Source organism: Rhineura floridana, chromosome 7 (genome assembly GCF_030035675.1).
Source record: "Rhineura floridana isolate rRhiFlo1 chromosome 7, rRhiFlo1.hap2, whole genome shotgun sequence".
Lineage (NCBI taxonomy): Eukaryota > Metazoa > Chordata > Lepidosauria > Squamata > Rhineuridae > Rhineura > Rhineura floridana.
In genome coordinates this window covers 88,694,447-88,716,485 of record NC_084486.1, presented here as the reverse complement: position 1 = coordinate 88,716,485, position 22,039 = coordinate 88,694,447, and the positions used below count along the sequence as shown (strand labels likewise).

Genomic DNA, 22,039 nt, shown 5'->3' with positions numbered 1-22,039 from the left:
CGGGGTATGCCTGTATCAGCAAGGCCTCTGCAGGCACACTACCCACTCAATAGTCTTGTTTGTTTGTTTTAACTTAGCTTTCTGCTGCCTTGGTTTTCTTAGAACACACCAAAAGGGCAGCATCACAAAGCAGAAACAAACAAAAATCCAGTTGGGGCAGGAAATGTAGATTATTGATTCAGCCCATATAGATCTCAATCGCAAAGTGGGTTGAGCTCGTAAGTTCATCAGTGACAGAAAAAGCTTCCTTCTCTAGAAAACTATCACAGACCATTTCAGGAGCCAATAGCTCCTTTTGGAGCTAAGTTGAATCAATAACACATCTCCTTCCCCGGATAGATTTTTGTTTGCTTTTTGATTTCCTTTGGTAGGAAAGGGGAGTATCAGTCTTGTAGTAATAATAAATAAAACATTTCTTCATCTGCCCTTCACAAAACAGGGTCCACAGGGCAGACAAGAGCTCACCTTATTCTGCAGCAGCCCCTCTGGCCCCAGCACTTTATCAAAAATGTGTCGCCCTACGTGGGAATCCACGGCTGAGAGGGGGTCATCCAGTAAGTAGATGTCTGCATTGCTGTATACAGCTCTAGCCAGGCTGACTCGTTGTTTCTGGCCTCCACTCAGATTAATGCCCTGCATAAGAAAACAGCCAGGCTAGGATCTCTTATCCACAGCACGATTGTGAACTATTACCCATAGCATTCCCTACTCCTGCATGTGGGACCAAGAGTCGTCTTTCTTTTCCACCATAAATTTCACTGAACTGCAGGTGTTCATGCAGGCCTTTCAGCCTACCTGCCCTACTTACTCCATCTCACTCCCCCCAGATGACCACCTGCCCCTTCTGCCATTGAGCCCAAGGTTGGCACCTTCTCTCCAATCTCAGTGAGGTCTCCTCCTGGAAGCAGCTGCAGGTCTGGGAGGAGAGCACAAGCCTCCATGACCTGTTGGTATCGGACCTCATTGAAGGGTGACCCAAAAAGGATGTTGTCCTTCAGCGTGGCATTCTGGATCCATGCTTGCTGAGGCACATACGCCACGGAGCCCTGAAGAAGAAGAAGAAGAAGATGACAACGACAACAATGAAGACATCTAGCTAGTCAACAGTACTTGGGAAAGGCTGTAAACTGCAGCCTCTCCCCACCTTCCTAGTGCTGCTTAAGGAAGGCCAGGCCAGGGAACTGGTGCCATCAGCTCCTGAAGAGACCATGAATTGGCCTGAGAGGATTCTGTTGCTCTTGATTTCATACCATTTGTTTGTTTTAGTATTTAAAAACTGTAAACCACTGTGGCAGAAAGGCCGTTTATAAATGCAAGAGATAATTGTTTAATTTTTATCATTTAATTTACACCTCACCTTTCCTACAAAGAGCGTACATGTTTCTCCCTCTACATTTTATCCTCACAACAACCCTGTGAGGTAGGTTAGGTTGACAGGTAGTGACAGGCCCAAGGTCACCCATTAAGCTTCATGGCTAAATGGGGATTTGAAATCTGGTCTTCCAGGTTTTATTCTGATACTTCAACCAGTAGGTTAGGGTGAATGAGGCACTGCTCCACCAACCTCAGTCTGCCCTGAGCCAGCCCCCATATGCCTACTTTCTTACTTACAACCAGTCCAAGAGCTGGCACTGGCTGTCAGCTTCTTCCTCCTCAGTCTTTGTTGCCCTTGTAGAACTCAACAGGGAGGAGGATGGGGACAAAAGCAGAATGTGTTGGCTCTGCCTGTCATTGCCTCTGGCTCCACCTACTGCTGGCCTCTCCACCTTCTGTCCCACCAGTCCCAGTGGGCACCAGCCACCACTGAATGTAGGCAAGGATTAGCAGACCTGGGGCAGCAGAGGGTTTGAAAATCTGGGATGCAGGACACCGTGAAGGGATTGTGGTCACAGCAACAACGGGATGGGAGAAAGAGGAACATGCCATCTTGCCCTTATCCTTCCCCAATGATGGAAAGTCTTGGGCAGCCCTTGGGTGAGCTTCCGTTCAGGACAGGATCATTGGAGGCTCAGAATATACCATCAACAATCTTATTTACAAACTTACAGGTTGATTATGGGGATGCATTTACAAACACTGGGGCAGGCAGTGTGATATTCCAAAGTAACATCACTCTGAAGCACTAGAAATCGTTTCTGTCTCTCCTGAAATTATTTTGGGCCCTGCTAATGTGTGTGCACATGTGTGTAAGGGTTTTTTTTGTATGATTATTATTACTACTACTACTACATTTATATCCCACCTTTCCTCCAAGGAGCTCAAGGTGACATACATTTTATCCATTTTATTCTCCCAACAACCCTGTGAGGTAGGTTATAGGTAGAGAGACTGTGACTGGCCCAAAGTCACCCAGCAAGAGCTTCACAGCTGAGTCGGGATTGAACCCTGGTCTCCCAGCTCCCAGTCCAACTCTCTAACCACTATACCACCCAGCTCAATGGCCAAGGGCCCTATGTGTGAAACAAAACATGTGAGATATAAACATTTTAAACCATTTTTTAAAAAAATCAGCGTGTCTCCAGGGCACCCTCTCTTAACCACTCGTGGCAACTTCAAATTGCCATCCAGGTTTCTCATACTGAGAGACCAAACTAAAAGTAAGCTGGCTTTCCATTCTATGTTACTCTGTAGACCAGGGGTGGGGAACTGCTGGCCCTCCAGATGTTGTTGTACTCCCAATTCTTATAAATATTGCCAGTAGTTAGAGAGGATGGGATTGTGGCCTTCAGATGCTGTTGGACTACAGGATGCCCACTCCTGCTGTAAGTGAAGAGAAGCCTAATTGTCCTCTCAAGGATCAAGGCTGGAGAGACACTGCATAAGAGAGGAACACAGCTGACAACAACATAGTGCCCTGTACTGCATTAGATATGAATGTGCTATGAAGACTTTCTGTAGGTCTGTTTCATCGCATGGTGCTTTGGGTCCATCCCCTCCATAGTGCCCCTCCAACTCACACCAACAGCCTTGCTTCTTACTAGAGGTACCTCCCCTCACATTACGCCACCCATTTCCTCTTACCTGAATATTGATATGTCCTTTGATGTTCTCCATCTCGCCCAATATAGCTGACACCAGTGATGATTTTCCTGATCCCACAGGCCCCACTATGGCCAACAAGAGCCCATGTGGAATTTGCAGGTTTATGCTGCAGGGGAAAAATAGCACATAAACTCATGATAGATTTAGTGGCTGGAGAAGGCATGTACAGTATATGGAAGTCCTTGGGGCTGATGTCCTTGGAAAGACCTTGAAAAGAACCACCTTTATTGAGGGAAGCTGTGCCAGAACATTCTTGTGGCTCAAGGGATCTGGTTTATCTTTCCTTGCCTTACCCAATAGGTGAGAGGGTTAGAAAGAAGCCCCCTTGCTTACTTCTTTGAAGCAACAGATTACAGATATATCCCATTATCTCTTCCTACCCCATCCCACTCCAATATATCCAGTATGTGGTGACTCACTCTCTAATAGTGGCATCAGAATTCTGTTCCCAGGAAAAGGAGGCCTCTGAGAAATGTACAGCACAGCCTGGAGGAGAGAGAAAGGGTAGCATCATCATCAAGGGCAGAGTAGGAACTATTCCAGCCCTGCCACAGAACACAAGCCACCTTTGTCTTCTGACACATTTTTAACAGCCTGCTGCATTCGCTCCAGAACTCTGCCTTCTCTGACCTCCAAACCCTAACCCTACCCATAGAATCATAGAACAGCAAAGCTGGAAGGGGCCTATAAGGCCATCGAGTCCAACCCCCTGCTCAGCACAGGAATCCAACGTAAAGCATCGCCAACAGGTAGCTGTCCAGCTGCCTCTTGAATGCCTCCAGTGTTGGAGAGCCCACCACCTCCCTAGGTAATTGGGTTCCATTGTTGTACCAGTCTAACAGTTAGGATGTTTTTTCTGATGATCAGCCGAAATCTGGCTTCCTGTACTTGAGCCCATTATTCTGTGTGCTTCACTCTAGGATGATCGAGAAGAGATCCTGGCCCTCCTCTGTGTGGAAACCTTTCAAGTACTTGAAACCCTTCAATTACCAGGGCTCGGGTCATGCCATATGGCCGAAGTGTTCAGGTCTTCGCTGCCTAGATACCGCTCTAGGCGCTCAGTAGATACATTGACCTGTAAGATATAGAGGCAAAATCAGGCTCGCCAAGCCTGGTGATACCAGCGCCCTTGTGGGGTCCATGCCTACCCTGGTTCCCACTTCAAATATTTTTCAGTGCTACGATGAACAGCAATTGGCTGGGTCTGGGAGCCACCATTTGAATTTCCTACAATGCCCAGACATAGGGCCATGCTGAGGCATTGTGATAAATAAAGAAAGTAGCTCCCTGACTGGCCCTGATCAGAGCACTACCAGGGGGGTCCCGCTGCCAGTAGAGCACTTTGTCAAAGGCCTCCTCAAATCTGGAGCCAGCCCTTGAGGCATGGGGTAGCTTGGTGGTTTCTGATACCCCCGTGGCTTATCGAGAGACACAGCTCCCAGACAGACTGCATGGAGTTTGTGATATGCAACCCAAACCTAATGGAGCTTTATTGCCATTTGCCCAACTCAGGACCCAACCATCTCACTCTACAAACAAGGTGAGAGGGCCAAACCTTAGCTGCGCCCTGGTAGCAGGCTCTTCCCTTCCACCCCCCATCAGTTACATGCTATATATCCCTCACCAGCCTGCTCACCTGCACTAGGGAGGACAATACCATTGGAAGCATGACAAGAGGAAAGCGCAGTACGTTGAAGAGAGAGATAGAAGTGAAGGCTTTCTGTGCATCCAGAACATTGTTCTCATCAACCATCACATACACCGCAAATGTGGCCACTGAGACCTAAGGATCAAGAGTCACAGGGGTGAGGTGTGTCTTCTGCACGGCAAGGAGTGAGTAAAAGGGACTAGAATCGTACACCATGTCAGGCAATCTGAGTACCTAAAGCATTTGCTCAGGGAGACGGGTGCAATTCCCACCAAGGAAGGAGTCCTCAGTGCCAATGCCAACATACATTTTTGCTCAACAACTCTAGTTGTTGCCTCTCCTAGAGTGGAATACCAGTGGCTACTAATTTGCACCTGATAGCTTATGTATGTTTAACAAGGCCAGGTTAAGACATGCTGAGGCCCTAAGTACTGTCAAGTTTCAGAGGCCCCATGCCATAAAGAAGAAAAAGAAAAAGAAAGTGGTGAGAAAAGTGGCAAGGAGAGAAGTATTGGAAATGATGCCCGATGTGGAAGGGGACTTTAGAATGTGTTGGTAGGCTAGCTCCCAGGAACTCCTCTTGAGATCTGAAGTGAGGCTGAGCAACCTGTGGATGATGTGAATACTCCAACAGCCCTAGAAGGGAAGTTAATGGGATTGAGATCAGAAAGTCTGGGTTCAGAATTTTGGTGATGGATTTTTTATGAAAGGTTATTCAAACCAAAGCGATTTCAATTATAATAAAACTACTTAGTTATCTCCAACATATTTGGTCCCAGGGTATGGTCTGAAGGTACATGAGACTACCCCCTTGCTGAAGCTAAGCAGGTCTAGGTATGGCCAGTGTCTGGATGGAAGACCACTGGGAACAAACGTATGCTGCCTTGGGTTACTTGATGAAAGAAAGGCGGGGGATATATATATATATATATATTAAAATTAGAGGCCCCTCATAATGTGAAGCCATGCTTTACTGTCTTGTTCCTAAATCCAGCACTGATGTTTAAGCTCATTTTATTGCCCATTATTAAGATTTCACTTTTTAAAAAGGTTAAGCAAGCAACAATTTAGCATTTATTGTCTCAGGTGGCAAAAAAAAGACTTTCCTGATTGCTTTTTGAACATGTTATATCCGGTTTTGAAAGTGGCATAGCAGCTTCCATATTGGCAGCTTGTGTATTAGACCCATGGTCCCAAAACCTTGCATCTTATCTTTCCTCCAAGGAGCTCAAGGTGGCATAAATATTTCACTGTCCCCATTTTATCCCAACAACCCTGTGAGGTACATTGGGCAAAGAGGTAGTGCCTGGCTCAAAGTCACCCACTGAGCTTCATGGCTAAGTGGGGATTTGAACCTTGGTCTTCCCACCATGGGAGTTGTAGTTCAAAACATTTGGAGGGCACAAGGTTTATTTATTATTTATTTGTTTGTTAAATTTATATCCCACCCTTCCTCCCAGCAGGAGCCCAGGGTGGCAAGATTGGGAATGGCCGATCTAAGTAGTTGCCTCTGAGATGTCTGTCTTTTAGTGGAGGAGATACACAGCTGACAGCCGCCGCCACCTCATCTTTGAGCCCTTCATTTTGTGTGTCTGTGTTGCCCAGGGACCAAAACAGAGTATGCCCAGAACTGGCAGACTTGATATCCCCAAAGGAATAGAATAACCCAAGCACATGGCCATTGGGCACTGGGTTTGAGAAAAAGTAAGGTTACCGTTTTATTCAGAAGGCTGGGACTCAGAAATAAGAACCTGAACTCGGACTAACTCTGATTAGATTTGTTTTAGAGTTCCTCCCTTGCTTATAGCAACATGCAGACTGGTGTTCCTTCCAGAATTCCCTTTTCCCCTGTCTGTGTACTATAAGTGCTAGGGTGGTCTAGTCTATGGTTAGGCCAGACCATTTGGAAATCCTGGTCTGGATGAAGGAACAGATCTGCCATAAACATCATAGTTACAGTGAGTCTGGGTGCCACAGTGGGCATCACAGTTAGAGGGAAAGAAAACACAGAAGGCATACTCTTCTCTAAAGTATTGGGCATATATGCAAATAGGAACATCTTCCTGTGGGTATCAGGGAGGGCATCTTACTCTGCAAGAGGAAATTACATGATTTATAATTTACCAAAGGGCACATCCAAGTATTATATTGAGTAGAATGTGATGTATGGAAAAACAACCTTTACACATAGTTTTTCGCCCAGGGGTTGAATCAGCAAACCTTTTGAATATAGAAACTAGCCAGACTATCTTCATGGCATATTCTGATCAGGTCTCCAGCATTGTATCAATCGGTATCCTAGTTTGTACTTGTCTCTTATTCTTTGCTCGGCTCTTTAATTAGAAGCCCAGCTCCATTCCCAACCCCTAGGTCCCATTCCCAGCCATTGTCTTACTAGGAGAGGAGCACAGTTGAAGAAGAAGATGGAGATGGATTGCAGGTAAGCAAAATGCAGCAGGCCCTTCAGCTCCTGTGCACGGATCCTTCCAATTCGTTTCTCAAATGACGGCTCCCAGGCAAACAGCTTCAGGATCTGAGGGATGCTCATGGTCAGTCATAGGGTTCAGTCTAACAGAGCTCTCCATCCACTCAGTGCAGGGGGGGGTATCCCACCAGGCCTCATTTCCAGTATGAGCCCCTTGCCCAGTGCAAACATTTATAGCAGACAATGGCAAGGTAGGTGCTGATCTTTGCTTGCCTGCTTCTGGGATACATCTGGCAGAGATTAGAGGCAACACTGCCTGTTTCCATACCCCTTATCTGCAATCTTAACCCCATGTACTTGGGAGCAATCCTCATTGAATTCAACAGGAGTTACTTATGAGTACACATGCAAGGTTAGACAAAAAAAACCATTGATGGTACTATAAGTGTGGCCAACTCATTACTGTGATAGAACAATCTGGTCTCTGCTACTCACTTTGATGCCACTGATAATTTCATTCATTATTTTCATGCGCTCATCCTTGTATTTCATGTTCTTCATCTGCATAAAGGAAGTTATAGGGAGGGAATTGAGAATCATCCCAGCCCCACATAAAGCATTGCCTATTAGGGACATACCCACTGACAAGCCACTTTTGCTTTGCCTCTGACAGTCAGAGGTACATTGCCATAATTTTCCTCCTGATCCTCTAATAAATCACTGAAAGGGATGCTGAGGGGCCTCTGTTGTGCCCTAAGGGACTTACTCTATGGCATTCAACCTTGCCCTTCTATGCTTTTAAACATCTGCATTAAACCCGAGGTGGGCAAACTTCAGGATTGTAAGATCTTCTTTGCAACCCTGAGATCTATGAATCGGAGCCCAGTGCAAAATAGTGACTCAGGGCAGACACGTTCAAAATGTCAGTACCAGAACTGAACTCACAGGTCTTTCACACAAAAATAGACTGTTGGTTCCCCCCCTCATGCACACAAAAGGGTTATTTTTTAATTTCTTCAGCCAAATGGGGGTGAGGAGAGGCCTTTTTCCTGCTATTATTATTAAACAATCGGGAGTCAGAAACACTTCTGCATTTACTGCAAATCACCCAGAGATCTACTAGCGGATCCAAATCTACCTTCTGCCCACCCCTGCATTAAACCATTAGGACAGACTGTAAAGGGATTTTGGGTGAAGAAGCACTAATTTGCTGGTGACATTCAGCTCTCTCTCTTATTTTTTAAATCATTTTTTCATTGAGACAAGGATTTCTCCATGAAAGGAAAAATCATATCATTACAATCACAATGATGGTTAAATCCAATAATGAAGTGACAGTAGCAAACTGTTAAGTTACTGATAAAAGGACATGAGGGGATGGGACAAAGCATAATTTTATTTCTCCTTTCTATCAAAGCCAGATGAGGCAGAGGCATCTGCGTCCCTCTGGACCATGTGCTGGGAGTGGGGGAATTGGAGTGGGAATTGGAGCGAAGTTCCACCCACCCACCCATCTATCCATCCATCGTTGCCTTAATTAAAATATTGGAGGGGATATGAGGGAGGGGGGAGAGGAAGACGGCCACCATTGTCCTCACAGGCAGCAACGTTAAAAAAATGATGATGATGATTATAATATCCGCAGATAATAACAATATATTAACAGTCTAATGAACTGGGTAAACAAATAATAAATATATTAAAAATTAATGAAGTATATCCTTATACATAACCGCATATGCACAGTGATATATGCATGTTGATTCAAGTAAATATTTTCACAGTGTTCCTAATAATGTATATGGATTTACATTTTATTTTAAATGTTATTTTAAAAGTTTTATAAAAAAAGAGAGCAGCCAACATACTATTGCTCACCCCTTAGATAAATGTCCCTACCCCACCCAGACCGGGGAACTGATTTGGGGCCCCATACCTGGCAAGAAATAAACTGCCCGCCTCCCCCAGCTGACCTGATGAGGGTGCCAGAAGGTTCTATGCAGCCCTAACTGCCTGGTCAGCAAGAAACCAGGTTTGCTAGTTATAGAATAGAAGCGTGAGCAGCAGGTGGGGGGCCTGAGGAATAGAAAAAGTCTAGAAGGATGGACAGGGATTCTGGGGGCTCAGACAAGGATCTGAGTTGGGAAGGGAGCAAACCTGCACTCACTCACCTGGATGGCCCTGGCCTTGGTGACCAGTACAGCATTGACAGGGATGAGCAGTATCATGACCCCAATCCCAGCAAGCACAGAGGGGCCGAGCTCCAGCCACAGAAACACAACAGACAGCACTATCTGCAGTGGAGCTGACCACAGCAGGTGCACGAAGTTTGTAAAGTCCATGAAGCGCTGGGCATCTACTGACATCAGATTCACCATCTCGCCCACTGTGGATTCCTTCCGTGTGGCATTGGAAATTGTGAGGGCCTGAATACAGACACAGCAGTTGCTATAAGAACCAGGGGTACTAGCTGGTGCCATATCCATGAGAGACCAGGGCACACAGCACTGTGATGATGGAGACAATGAGGACTTGAAAGAGATAGTGTTGTTATCATGTGTGAGGTAGGACCAGGTCATCAGGCGCTTTGGAGCAAGGTGCCATAATATGCTGATGATACCTAGCTCTATTTCTCCATTACATCTGAATCAGGAGAGGTTGTGCAAGCCCCTGGACCAGTGTCTGGATGCAGTGGTGGCCTGGATGAGGGTCAATAAACTGAGCATGAATTCTGGAAAGATGCAGGCTTTGGGGTGGGTGGTTCCCGTGTCCAGGAGTTGGGTCAATTGCCTGCCCTAGTTGGGTTGTACTCCCTCTGAAGGAGCAGGTATGCAGTTCAGGGATACTCCTTGATCCACCTCTGTCACTAGAGGCTCAAGTGAGCTCTGTGGCCAGGAGTGCTTTCTGCCAGCTGGTACACTAGCGGTGACCATTCCTGGACCATGATAGCCTAACCACAGTGGTCCATGCGTTGGTAACCTCAAGACTTGATTACTAGAATGTGTTTTATGTGGGGCTGCCATTTTTTCTGGTCTGGAAGCTGCAACTAGTACAGAATCCAGCAGCCAGACTGCTTACAGGAACAGATTACTGGCAAGATGCCGCCCTGCTGCAAGATGCGCTGGTTGCCAAATTGCTACTAGGTCAGGTTCAAGGTTAATTCACAAAGCCCTAAAAACTTGATCCCAAAGTACCTTAAAGACCGCCTGACTCCCTATGTTCCATCTCGATCAGTGATATCTTTTGATGGGGCACTTCTGGTGGTTCCCCATACCGTTGAGATTCAGTTGGCCTCCACCAGGGACCGAGCCTTTAGTGTGGCAGGCCCTGCCTTGCGGAACTCACTACCAATAGAAGGTCGGCAGGAACCATCTCTCCTTTCTCCCAGGCATCTCTGAACTTCTCAGACAGGCCTTTTAACATGATTTTTTCCCTAACCAATGCTTTTAAATAGTTTTTAATGATGTTTTCACTGGTTTTAAATGTTATTGTGTTTTTGTATGTTGTAAGCCATCTTGCAAGAGATGGATTGATTCCATAAATGAAGCCACAGACCTGAACTTACAAGATCTGAACAGGGTAGTTCATGACAGATGCTCTTGGAGGTCACTGATTCATAGGGTCGCCATAAGTCGTAGTCGACTTGGAGGCACATAACATTAACAACAACAAGCCATCTTGATGTACTTCTATGAAAAGTGTGGCTTATAAATATTTTAATAAAGAAACAAATATATATGAAGGGTGAGCCCAGCCTCACCCCAAAGCAGGTAGGTAAGACACATGAGGATCCACAAGCAGTAGATATTAAAATTGCCTTCCACTTCTCTGATTCTTCCCTTGCTACAGGCACAGCCAAGCCCAGCTGCCCACAAACAAACCTATCCATCACCCCCAATATCTAGGATAAAGCAGCCAGTCAAAGATGATTTGCCAGCATTAGGGAAAGCAGCACCCACACAAGGTGAAGGACCCAGCTGACCTTCTTGTAGATGGCAGCCATCAAAGCAGTGCGTACGAGCATGCCCAACTCAAAGCAGAGTTGAAAATACTGTTGCAGGCAGACAGATTGTATCAATGCGATCACAAACAGCAGTGCTGCATAGAGGTAGCCATGCCAAAGATAGGCATTTGGATCTGACACAAAGGAGATCATCAGCCTGTGAGAGAAGACAACCATGAGTACCACATTAAATACCACTCCGTCTTACACAAACCACACTCCAAGGACACCCCCCCCCAGTCTCCATCTAGCCATGCACATCAGCCTCCTCTTCTTCTATGCACTGTTTCCAGGCTCCTCGTCAATCAAACTCATGCAGTGCAATTATGTACATCACACATGGGTAACCCACAGCCATGTGCAGCCTTAGTGGATCTCCCATTTGCCCAACACCCAGGATATCTCCCGCTGACAATTTTAGTCCACATGTCAACTCAGAAACTCATTGTGTCCAGTGGGACTTACTCTCAGGTAAGTGTATATAGGATATAGAACAGCAGTCTTAGGGATGTCTTTCAGTTAAGGCTAAAGACTAACCCATCACTACCCCCTAGTGCAGGGACCAGACCAAGTTCTTCCTTGGAACATGCTCTGCTACTTATCCGCTACAATAATATGAGATTGAAAAATGAAATGGACTGCCTTCAAGTCGATTCTGACTTATGGTGACCCTATGAATAGGGTTTTCATGGTAAGCGGTATTCAGAGGGGGTTTACCATTGCCTCCCTCTGAGGCTGAGAGGCAGTGACTGGCCCAAGGTCACCCAGTGAGCTTCATGGCTATGTGGGGATTCAAACCCTGGTCTCCCAGGTCTAAGTCCAGCACACTAACCACCACACTGGCTCTCAATATGGGATTGTAGCTACAGTATTAAACCTGGAGCTAGGAAAATCTGTTTTCAGAAGCCAGCTGGAGTTTGAAAACTGTCTCTCAGCACCTTCTTCTTCTATACAACCATCTTAATGTACCATGTTAAAGTAGAAGTGTAAGACATTTCTTTTAGGTACACCTGGAATCTTCAGATGCATGAATTGGACTCTATGCTAAGGAAATGTGTACACATGGATTGTGCCTTAAAAACTTAAGAGAACATTTGAAGGGATCAATCAGCATGTAGATGGTCAATAGGGTATATATGGATTTCCAGCTAAGGCCCTCCTGCGTCAAATGTTTGTTTAAACTGTAATGCCAATGCAGTGATTCTCCACACCCTCACACCCTGCCTCTTGCCCAGGGCACTATAAAAGCTCAGAATAACAAAACTGGTGGACTCACTTCAGCAGCTGGGGGCTCACAAACACCAGCAGGTCTTGCACCACCTTGAGTGCCACTGCTTTCGCAAGGTTCCCAGCAAAGGTTCGAAACACAGCAGCCAGCAGCCACTTCTTAGCATAGTCACCACTAGAATCTCTCGTGCCTCCCTTTTCCTTGTTTTTTTTTTCTTTCTCTTCCTAAATTAGGAGCAGGATTTAAGCTCGGCAGGCATCAAGCAGTCACCAGCTCTCAGGCTCAAGGGCCCACATGGAGCCACTCATCTTGCCATTAGTTAGACACCCCCCCCAAATGCCCCTAAGCTGCAGTAGGGTGTGCGTAGGATTTCCTCCCATTCCTTCACACCAATCCCAGCCATTGGATGTTCCACCTTAGAGCTATAGTAGTTACCAGAACCAATGCATCCTGACTTTGGGCCTTGCTCAAACCATTCATGTGGTCAGTGACATGTGAATGACATTTTGTTTTCCGGTGCTGGATCTCCAGTTCCCTCTGAGCCTTTCTGACCCTGGCTTTCATGTTCTTCTCAAGCTTGCCAAAAATGTGTTCTGTCTTATGTTCATCCTTCAAGTCCCAGAGGTCATCAGTCACTAATGGCTTCCGAAAGCCCTTTAGCACCATCCTGGAAGGTACAACAAATGATCTTAGATGCTCATAACCAGGCACCCTTGCAGCTCTTCACCTTGCTAACTCTTTCCTTTGACCATGCTTAGCCACAACAATTAAATGAGTTCAGTAACTAAGAGTTGGGGCTTTGTGGCAGGGAGAGACTGCCAGCTGCCCAGCAACTGACACATGTGGAATCGAATGAATAATACCAAAAGGCTAGACTTGCTAGTTAGACATAGCAGAGACAAAGTAAAAACTGAAAGAAGAGCCTGGGGGGAAAAACTCCATTGTAGTATGGTTTTTCTCACTACATAAATATTTCAGATCCAAAGTCCTTTGCTCTTACAACCCTTAGCTCTCCTATCTCCAAACTGCACACATACATGTACACTTTCCAGTTGCTTCCTTCCCAGTCACAGACCCTTATTCTCCTAGATAAGAACATAAGAGCCTACTGAATCAGGCCAGCGGCCTAGTCCAATATTCTTTTCTTATAGGGGCCAACCAGATGCCCATGGAAGGCTCACAAGCAAGGCCTGAGCTCAAGAGCACTCAGATGTCTTCCATCCAGATCTGCATACCTGCTATACCAGTGGAAGGTTAGGAAGCTCAGGAAAGAGGCTACAATCTCTGGGTTCTGAAAAACAAGGGAGGCAGAACTCAGCGTTGAAAAATTCAGGGAACAACCGTTATGAGGTATGACTAATTCTGATTGTTACCTTTCAAAACAAACTCTTGAAGATATATGGCAGGCTTTTCAGTTTGAGATCACTCCCACCCAGCAGGGCATCAGGTGGATCAGATGTGGCCACAACAACTAAGTTCCTAAAGAGATGATATGTGGGAAGGTTCCCTATCCTGTCGACCATTCAGAAAGCCTCTCCAAAGTGGGAATGCTGTGCAGAATACCTATGGCTATTCCCTTCCCAAAGGTTATCCTACAAGTCTAGAACACACAACTGAAGGTTCTCACTTTCTTTGCAGCTTCCTTCATTTCAGGGGCAATGTCAGAAATAACAGAGGTGAAGAACAGGAGGAGTTGAAGCCCGTAGGAGATCAGGAAGAAGCTAAAACGTGGCACATCAGTGACGGAGCCCTGAAGGAGAGAAAAGCAAGCAGGAGTTACTAGTGGAAGTAACCTGCTTCTTCCAGGACCTGCTTCTTCCAGGCAGCTTGGGCTAAGGCTGTGTACCACGACACCCTTTCCTGTGGCTTCTTCCCATTCCTCCCTGTCCCAGGAGACTCCTGAGCAAGATTATGGGAGAAACACAGTGGACGGGTTTGCCAAGCTGAATGCGCTATCTTCTTTACAAGCAGTGGGAGTGTGGCCCAAAACTGCTGCCAGAGGTGGCTTTGCTGGGGGCCACCTCTTCTTTCCCATCCTGGGCTGCCTAGTCTTCCATATACCTCCTGTGCTTCTGACCTGCACTGCTTGCCGGATCAGAGTCTGGAGCTGAAACACACCACAGAGCAGAGAAAGGATGAGGAAGATGCACAGAGTCCCTGAGTCCCTGCGGGAGGTGAAGCGGCGGCTGTCATGGATCAGCAAAACAAGCAACTGCAGTGTGGAGAGAGCAAAGAGATTGCAAGACTAGGTTGGCTTCAGGGTTAGGGAACTGAAGAAGGTGTCCTATAAACTCATTGTACCAGGCCAAACATGAAACTTGATAAGAAAGAGCAGCTTGAGATAAGAACATAGGAAGAGCCTGCTGGATCAGGCCAATGGCTCATGTAGTCCAGCATCCTGTTCTCACAGTGGCCAACCAGATGCCTATGGGAAACCCATAAGCAGGACCTGAGCACAAGAGCACTTTCCCCTCCTGTGGTTGCCAGCAACTGGTATTTGGGAGCACATTGCCTCCAGCTGTGGAGGCAGAGCATAACCATAATGACTAGTAGCCATTGATAGCCTTAACCTCCATGACTTTGTCTAATCATTTTTTAAAGTCATCCAAGTTGGGGACCATCACTGCCTCTTATAGGAGTGAATTTCCAGGGTTTAACTATGTGCTCTGTGATGAAGCACTTTCTTTTGTCTGTCCTGAATCTTCCAACATTCAGCTTCACTGGACAACCTTGAGTTCTAGTGTTATGTGAGAGGGAGAAAAAAATTTCTCTAGCCACTTTCTCCATGCCATGCATAATTTTATACATGTCTATCATATCGCCTCTTGCTTGCCTTTTCTCTAAACTAAAACTAAAAAGCCCCAAGTGCTCATAGGGGATTATTAATAATAATAATTTTCACTCATGCTGGTTGATGTTTTTGTTAGTTTGTTGATTTCATAGTCATCATACTAATGTACTTGGGGAATGGGGGAGTTTAATTGTTGGGAATTAATGTATGATCACTTTTTATTATATTCTAGCATATGTGATTTTTTAATAGTTTACTGTTGTAGTTTGTATTTTTGTCACCTTGAGACATTTGTGGTATAAGGCAATGAATAAATAAATAAATCATAATTTTCATAGATCTTCCTTTAAAAAATAGCAGTTCCAGGCAGCTGCTTTAAAGATCAGGAAAGATCAGAGAGCTGGCACTTTGGGATATAGTATTTAACTCTTTTCTTCCTTGTCCTTCCTCTAATGTAAATCCCCTCTCCCCCAAACACTAGCCTGGGTCCCAGGGTTAGTATTATAGTATGGCCTAGTGGAAACACAGCAGGGTTGAAACTGGAGTGGGTATCTCTGGGCTGAAAGACAGTTTGTTTGTTTTTTAAAAGGACACTTTGATTTCCACCAAAGATTGAGGTTTGGTAAAGAAAGTCTCTCACCCAGCTGATGCAGTAGAGTGCAGGGTTCGTGTACTGGACAGCAGGGTTTCGGCTAACAGGGGCTGGGTGTGGGAGTTTCCCTAAATCTTCAGCAATGGTGAAAATTACTTCAGTAAGTGCCACCAGTAACAGCAACAGAGTCAGCACCTGGCCAAAGGAACAGCAGAAGTGTCAGAATGCTACCTACAAGGTTCCCAAAGAACAAGGCTGCAAGGAGCTTCCAAGCCATCATGGAGAACTTAAGCAGCCCCTCACAATACCACATTCCACAGGGTGCACTGTGAGTAACCCAGTGGCTTTGTCCAGGAGCACTGCTATGCATCTTGCCTGGCATCAAGTCAAGTTTATTTATATATGCCTTTCTTGCAAGTAAGGCACTTAAAGCAGGTTCACAACAAATATAAATAGATATATTTCATAATAACTTAAATATAAGTTTGTTACAAAAGTGAACAATAAGTAATAAAAACTAACAATCATACAGCAAACCATGCCAATAATGAATATACCGCTCAATTCCTAGCAATTCACTATACTAGAATAAACAACCCAATTATCATAAAGGTATGACATACCAAGTCACTGTTCCAGGACACTTTTGAACTCATCTCACCCTCTGGCTTTCCTGCTCTTTCCACCCACATTTCCCACTTTGCTTTACCCAAAATGACTGCCCTACCCTTTGGGGTTTCTCCCATCCTTGCCACCCTTTGGGGTTTCTCCCATCCTTGCCACCCTACTAGCCATATCCCAGTGAGCTGTTGTGCCCTTTCAGCTGAGTTTTGTTTCACTTTGTTTCCATCCTGATATAAACCCTGGGGCACACCTTTCTCTCCCACCTGCTTTATGAGGTAAACCCTTGTGACAGATGATTTCTTCATCCTGGATGTGCACAAGTAGAGAAGCTGCCATGGGCCAAAGAGCCAGAGGAAGCCCAGAGGGATCCAGACAAGAACAGTCTGTTCAAAGCACAGCGGCAGGTCGGCATCATCACGATCTAGGAAAGAGGAGTTCTGGAGGCACCAAAGACAAAAAAACTAAGGCATATGGTGCAGTCCCACACCTGCTAAGATCTTTAACCCACACTTAGTACCTGGCATAGTCTCACACGTATCCATGCCACCCACCGCTATCCGATACACCAGGAATGGAAAGCCTGTAGTGCTCTAGATGTTGTTGGACTCCAACTCCCATCAACCCCAGCCAATGTGGCCAATGATAGGGATGATGGGAGTTGTAATCCAGCAACATCGGGGGAGGGCACAAGTTCCCCATCCCTGGCCTTAAACTCTGCCCCAGATTCCGGTATGGATCTGCGCAGAAAACTACCATGTATATATCAACAGCAACTGCCCCTATTCCAATTCCACAGCATTTGTCAAATGCATTACAATGTGTCATAACATCTTCCAAGGATTTATTGCATCTGCCCAATGCATCTTAATATAGTGGTTCCCAAACCTTTCCCCCCATGGACCACTTGAAAATTGCTGAGGGTCTTGGTGAACCAGATAGTGATTTTTCTACCCGTTGTAGCAATTGTAATTCCACAGAATTCAAATATCATAAAATATAAGAAATAAAAAAATGAATAAAAATACAACAAAAATCAATATAAATATTTGATGCAATGGATGTGCAGTTTCCCGTCTTCAACCACAAATCCACAAACATTCCACAGTCCACCTGAATGAAGCTCACAGACCACAGGTTGGGAACCCCTGTCTTAACACAACCCCAGCATAACTGATATTTAACTCTATTCTCTGCTGCAGTTTCCCCCAGCACAGCCAATTGATTTACAACCACTTTTATTCTTGATGACACACATCCATTTAGTATGACTAAACTGTAATTAAGTCAGGTACTGATGTTTCAGGACAGAATTCAAGGACATTTTCAAGTGGGTATAAATTAACACTTGTGTTTATCACAAAGCAACATTGATAATTACCACTAATGGGTTGAACCTACGTTTCATGTGCTATCTAGTAAGAGAAGCTATCTATCAGTTAGAGATGCTCTTGTGTGATGCCTATATGTGTTATGCCATACACTTCATGTGAACTAACATTGTTGATATTGTGTTTAAACTCCCAAACTGATTTGAACATCGTTCTTTTCCTTAATTCAGCATTTACTGTTATTTCTGTTAGACAAAACAGGATTTGGTTTTAATTGTACCAGGGGATCAAAACATCTGTAAAAACCCAAAATTCTATTTCTTACAGTGCTGTGATTGCAGCCCACATTCAACTGCAGTATATAGCTTTGATGAGCAGTTTTAATAGAGCAAATATAATTGTAGTTTTTAAAAGTATTTCTGCATGACTGTTTAGGGTTTATATTTTTTTAATGAGGGAGCTGATGAACACTACAATGGGGACCCTCCCCAAGCACATCCCCATGATTCACAACACAACGTTCAAAACAATGCCACAGTTTCCCCCTCCATGAGCCCCACTCGAGGCACAGCCAATAATGGCTCCACTGCTGCTAGTCCCCAGGCATCCCTCCAGGGAGGGGTTTGAATCCCCTTACTTGACACCCCACCACCAGAACAACCCACACAGGAAGGACAGCTCACACAAGACAGCACTCGCATATCTCCAGGAGGCTTGCGGAGAGCACCCACAGAGCCATCCTGGGACAAGAGTTCAAGAGACTCATCCGGGTGAGGAAAGCCAAAGGGAGGGGGGCACAGCACACAGCAAGGGAAGCCACAGACAAAAACAGCAGCAGCCTCCTGAGGCTCGCTCTGTGGGGCACAGGGTTGAGGAGCAGGTGAGGGTTCAAGCCCCACCAGGAGAAAGGTGGGGGAAGCCCCCACTTACTTTTTGCATGTCTGGCTCTAAGCATGCACAGGCCAGAGACGTATGACCCCATGTTGTGCACTCTGGGTTGCATCCGACTCAGAGTAGGCCCATTGAAATTAATGAACCTAAATCAACCATGTTTATTAACAGCCATGGGTCCACTTTGAGTAGGACTAGCATTGAATGCCACTCTCTTGTCGCCTGCCTTGATGGGGTTGTGCTGTAGTGGGGTGCTGAATGAGTTGTACCATATCCTGTGTTCCTTTGCGGTGATAAGGGCAGGATGGTGATTGGTATGGGACTGGCTATTTTAAAAAAAATCCCTCCCATTGAAATCTATGGGAAGACATTCCTTGTGTAAGGTCTGGAGTGGTGTACAGAGGCATTGTTGACAGGGGTATGGCCATGATCAGGCGTATAGAGCATGGCATAAGCATCCTCTTCCTCCTGTGCATTGCATGCAGCTCCTCACTCTTTTAGCCACTCTGCCAACTTATATTTGCCAATGGAACTATGTCTGTGGAGTGTTCTGCCGGTGTTGACTGTCATGGCAGCGGGACTTCTTGCATTCCACCAGCAAAGCCGGGCTCCCGCCAAATCCTATGCTGCTTCAGCTGGTGTAACTTGAGAATAAATTTGGTCTGTAAATGGTGCATTTAAATAAGAAGTCTCGAGCAGTTGTTGGAGACTAGCAATTCAGAACCACAAAATCTTATTTTATTGGAGGCACCTGGACAGCCGTACCCATTGCATATTATTATTACCCACCGTGCACCACAAGGTCCCTGAGCAGGTCACAACAATGTAAAATATATAAAAACAATTTAAAAGAAATCACAAACACAACTACAGTGTGTCCTAATATATATATCAAGTGTCAACGTCCAGGATAAAGAGGTGATATGAAACAGACTGTAAGCATGAACACAGTCACGGTAAATGCCAACAGCCTTCACTGCATGGGAAAAACCAGGTGTTGTACTCTCCTTGCCAAGAAGATCACTAGTTGCAGGTGAGACAACATCTCTGAAACAAAAGAATCTACAACGACAGGCTTTGTCAGCTTCACTCATGAAGCAAAAAAGAATGTGAGTGTGCCCAGGACTTTCCCATCAATGACCAACAAACAGATCTGGGCAATTTACTAGAAAATCAGCACCCATGGCTGACAGGCTGGCACGGAATGCACTTTTAAATTTATTTCAGGGGTTGTTGACTGTTACAGATCACATAGACTCCTACAGTCAACAGCTAAGCTACACGGTCATAATTATTGTATGCTATTAGCCCTCCTGGGAGTGCAGCACTTCATAATGCAGGGGAAGAGGAGCTCAAAGCAGAAGATCTCTGGGGAGCTTTCACATCAAGGAGAGATGGAATCTAGAAGCCCTATTCCAGAGATGTTAGCTTTTCATAGCAAAATTATTTTAAGCATGGAATGAAACACTTGATCGCCCTTCAGCTGCATTTTGATATACCATATGTGACATTTCTGAACAGGGAGATCACCGCATTGTGCACCCATCTTTTTCTCTCTGATCCTAACTCTTTTCTCTAGCGTGAATTATTTCAGCCACATTTATCCATGAAAAGAGTCATATGATTGTATCATTCACAAAGTGTTAACATCTCCATTCATGCTTTGAAGTCCCCTTAAGACACTCGAATGTGAAAACAGAAATATCAATGAAAGCAGAGGCTTCCGGAGGGGGGAGGACAGTTGTCATTTATGGGTGGAAAGAAGACATATATTCCAAAACTGAGTGTACTCGTTGAAGTGGCAAGCGTACAGTGAAGATAGGTTTATCCTATAGCCCCAAACTCACTACATTCATACTGCAGGCTTGTCTTTGGCTAAGTGCACACACAGAAATAACACACACCCCTTCGTTCCAACTCACACGCTAAACAGCCCTAACACAGGCATTAAGCCATCCTCCCACAGTTCAAAACACGCTGTTCTCTGGTCTTTAGAGCTTCAGTGTGTCATCCCTGCCAGAAGCAGAACAACCAATGACTCAGGGAAAGGGAGAAGCTGCCACTCACCCAGAAAACTGAGCCACAGAACTGCTTCAAGGCTGCTGCCATGGTGAGGCACTCACTTCTCCTGTGCTTGCCTGACTGTTCAGTCGGCTCCACTACTTCGCAACTTGCAGAAGGCCTAAGCAGGGCAGAAGTCTCACAGGCTCAACAGAGGGGTGTTGGGAACAGCCTCTCAATAGCAAGTCATTAATGGTTAACTCCTGGTGAACATTCGGCCCCATGGATCAAATTCATGAACCTTGTATGGGATGGGCAGAGAACCTGGCTGGGTGTTCCCTGAGATACTGCAGGAGATAAAATGACACAGATTCTGCTGGACAATAGCATGGTGTCCTGGATGAGATCCCTCAAGATTACTCTACCACCAGTATAACCTATAAAGAAACCCCACCCTCCAGTGACGGCATGGTCGAATACTGCATGGGCAGATAGTTCTTACACCAGCCAAGACAATCATATCACCCTTTTTTTATTTACCGGGGAATATGCTACACTATTCTCCACCTCAGTGGATTCCAAGAAAGACTCAGCCTGATTCTGGACCACTATTCCTCTGCATGATGATTTCTGTGTGCAAGGAGATTCTGAAATAATGCAGCTTTGTCACAAGCAGAGCCATGTCCCTCCTAGCAGCCCGGTATCACCTGTGTGTGTGTCCACACACAACCACACAAGCTCCAAGGAGTGCCTTAGAGTCACAGAATCAGAGATTGGTACTGCATTGGGTATCCATAGAACTCAGCTGGGGAGGACTGCATCACAATATGCTCTTAAGAGTGAGCAAACCAGGGCAGGGGAGAAGATACTATAGAAAACTATGAAGATACTTTTCAAGATGAAAGACCATAACCTGCTGTGGACCCTCCCTCCCAATCCCTCAGTACTAGCAGTGATACTGGTCTCAGTGTTCCTCCCTTGCCCCCATAGTGCCACTGAAACAAGCTGAGCAAAGCCAAGAGAGATTCTGCTGTCTCATTATTTATACAATCAGTAAACCCAGAACCAACTGTGATTTAATCCTGACAAAAGGGTCCAATGTCCATTGAACAGCCAACTTAAATCCCTCATGGTTAATTATTAAAGAGTTAATCAAATTTCAGCTTCTTATACACAATGTCTTACCTATACGGTAGCACTCAAATAAAATTCAGAAGCAAACCTAAGGAAAAGGAGAAGTGAAGAGAACTTTTCTACAGTGGATGACAATCTAACCCCCAGTTCAGCCTTACACTGAGACACAGGAGGGCATGGCCAATTTGTGGTCTCCTATGGGGTGGGATAATTCCTTTGTGACAATTTTGTGTTAATGTCAGGCCACCACCATGTTCCCTTCCCCAGGGTACTTTTATTTGTAAGGAAGGAGAGCACAGAGATGAATTTCATGGCTAAGTGTGAACATGTGT

General features: G+C 45.4%; 1 protein-coding gene across 3 annotated transcripts in view; it reads right to left on the bottom strand.

The window, feature by feature from the left end:
• The window catches only part of ABCC2 (ATP binding cassette subfamily C member 2), a 36,582-nt gene extending 15,060 nt beyond the window's left edge, over positions 1–21,522 (bottom strand). Inside the window, exons 1-18 of one of the 3 annotated variants that reach the window (XM_061636325.1) lie at positions 20,640–21,522; positions 16,617–16,790; positions 15,778–15,924; positions 14,424–14,558; positions 13,974–14,096; positions 13,582–13,637; positions 12,782–13,013; positions 12,395–12,570; positions 11,098–11,275; positions 9,287–9,541; positions 7,611–7,676; positions 7,086–7,223; positions 4,679–4,825; positions 4,033–4,117; positions 3,462–3,528; positions 3,022–3,148; positions 870–1,046; positions 466–633 (exon numbers count right to left, since the gene is read on the bottom strand). In XM_061636325.1, coding sequence (XP_061492309.1) covers positions 466–633; positions 870–1,046; positions 3,022–3,148; positions 3,462–3,528; positions 4,033–4,117; positions 4,679–4,825; positions 7,086–7,223; positions 7,611–7,676; positions 9,287–9,541; positions 11,098–11,275; positions 12,395–12,570; positions 12,782–13,013; positions 13,582–13,637; positions 13,974–14,096; positions 14,424–14,558; positions 15,778–15,924; positions 16,617–16,790; positions 20,640–20,681 — 2,493 coding nt within the window. In that variant the 5' untranslated portion in view covers positions 20,682–21,522. The remainder of the gene's footprint in view (positions 1–465; positions 634–869; positions 1,047–3,021; positions 3,149–3,461; positions 3,529–4,032; positions 4,118–4,678; positions 4,826–7,085; positions 7,224–7,610; positions 7,677–9,286; positions 9,542–11,097; positions 11,276–12,394; positions 12,571–12,781; positions 13,014–13,581; positions 13,638–13,973; positions 14,097–14,423; positions 14,559–15,777; positions 15,925–16,616; positions 16,791–20,639) is intronic. The other 2 variants (XM_061636328.1, XM_061636327.1) reach the window with 2 other exon arrangements.
• Positions 21,523–22,039: the final 517 nt, after the last annotated feature.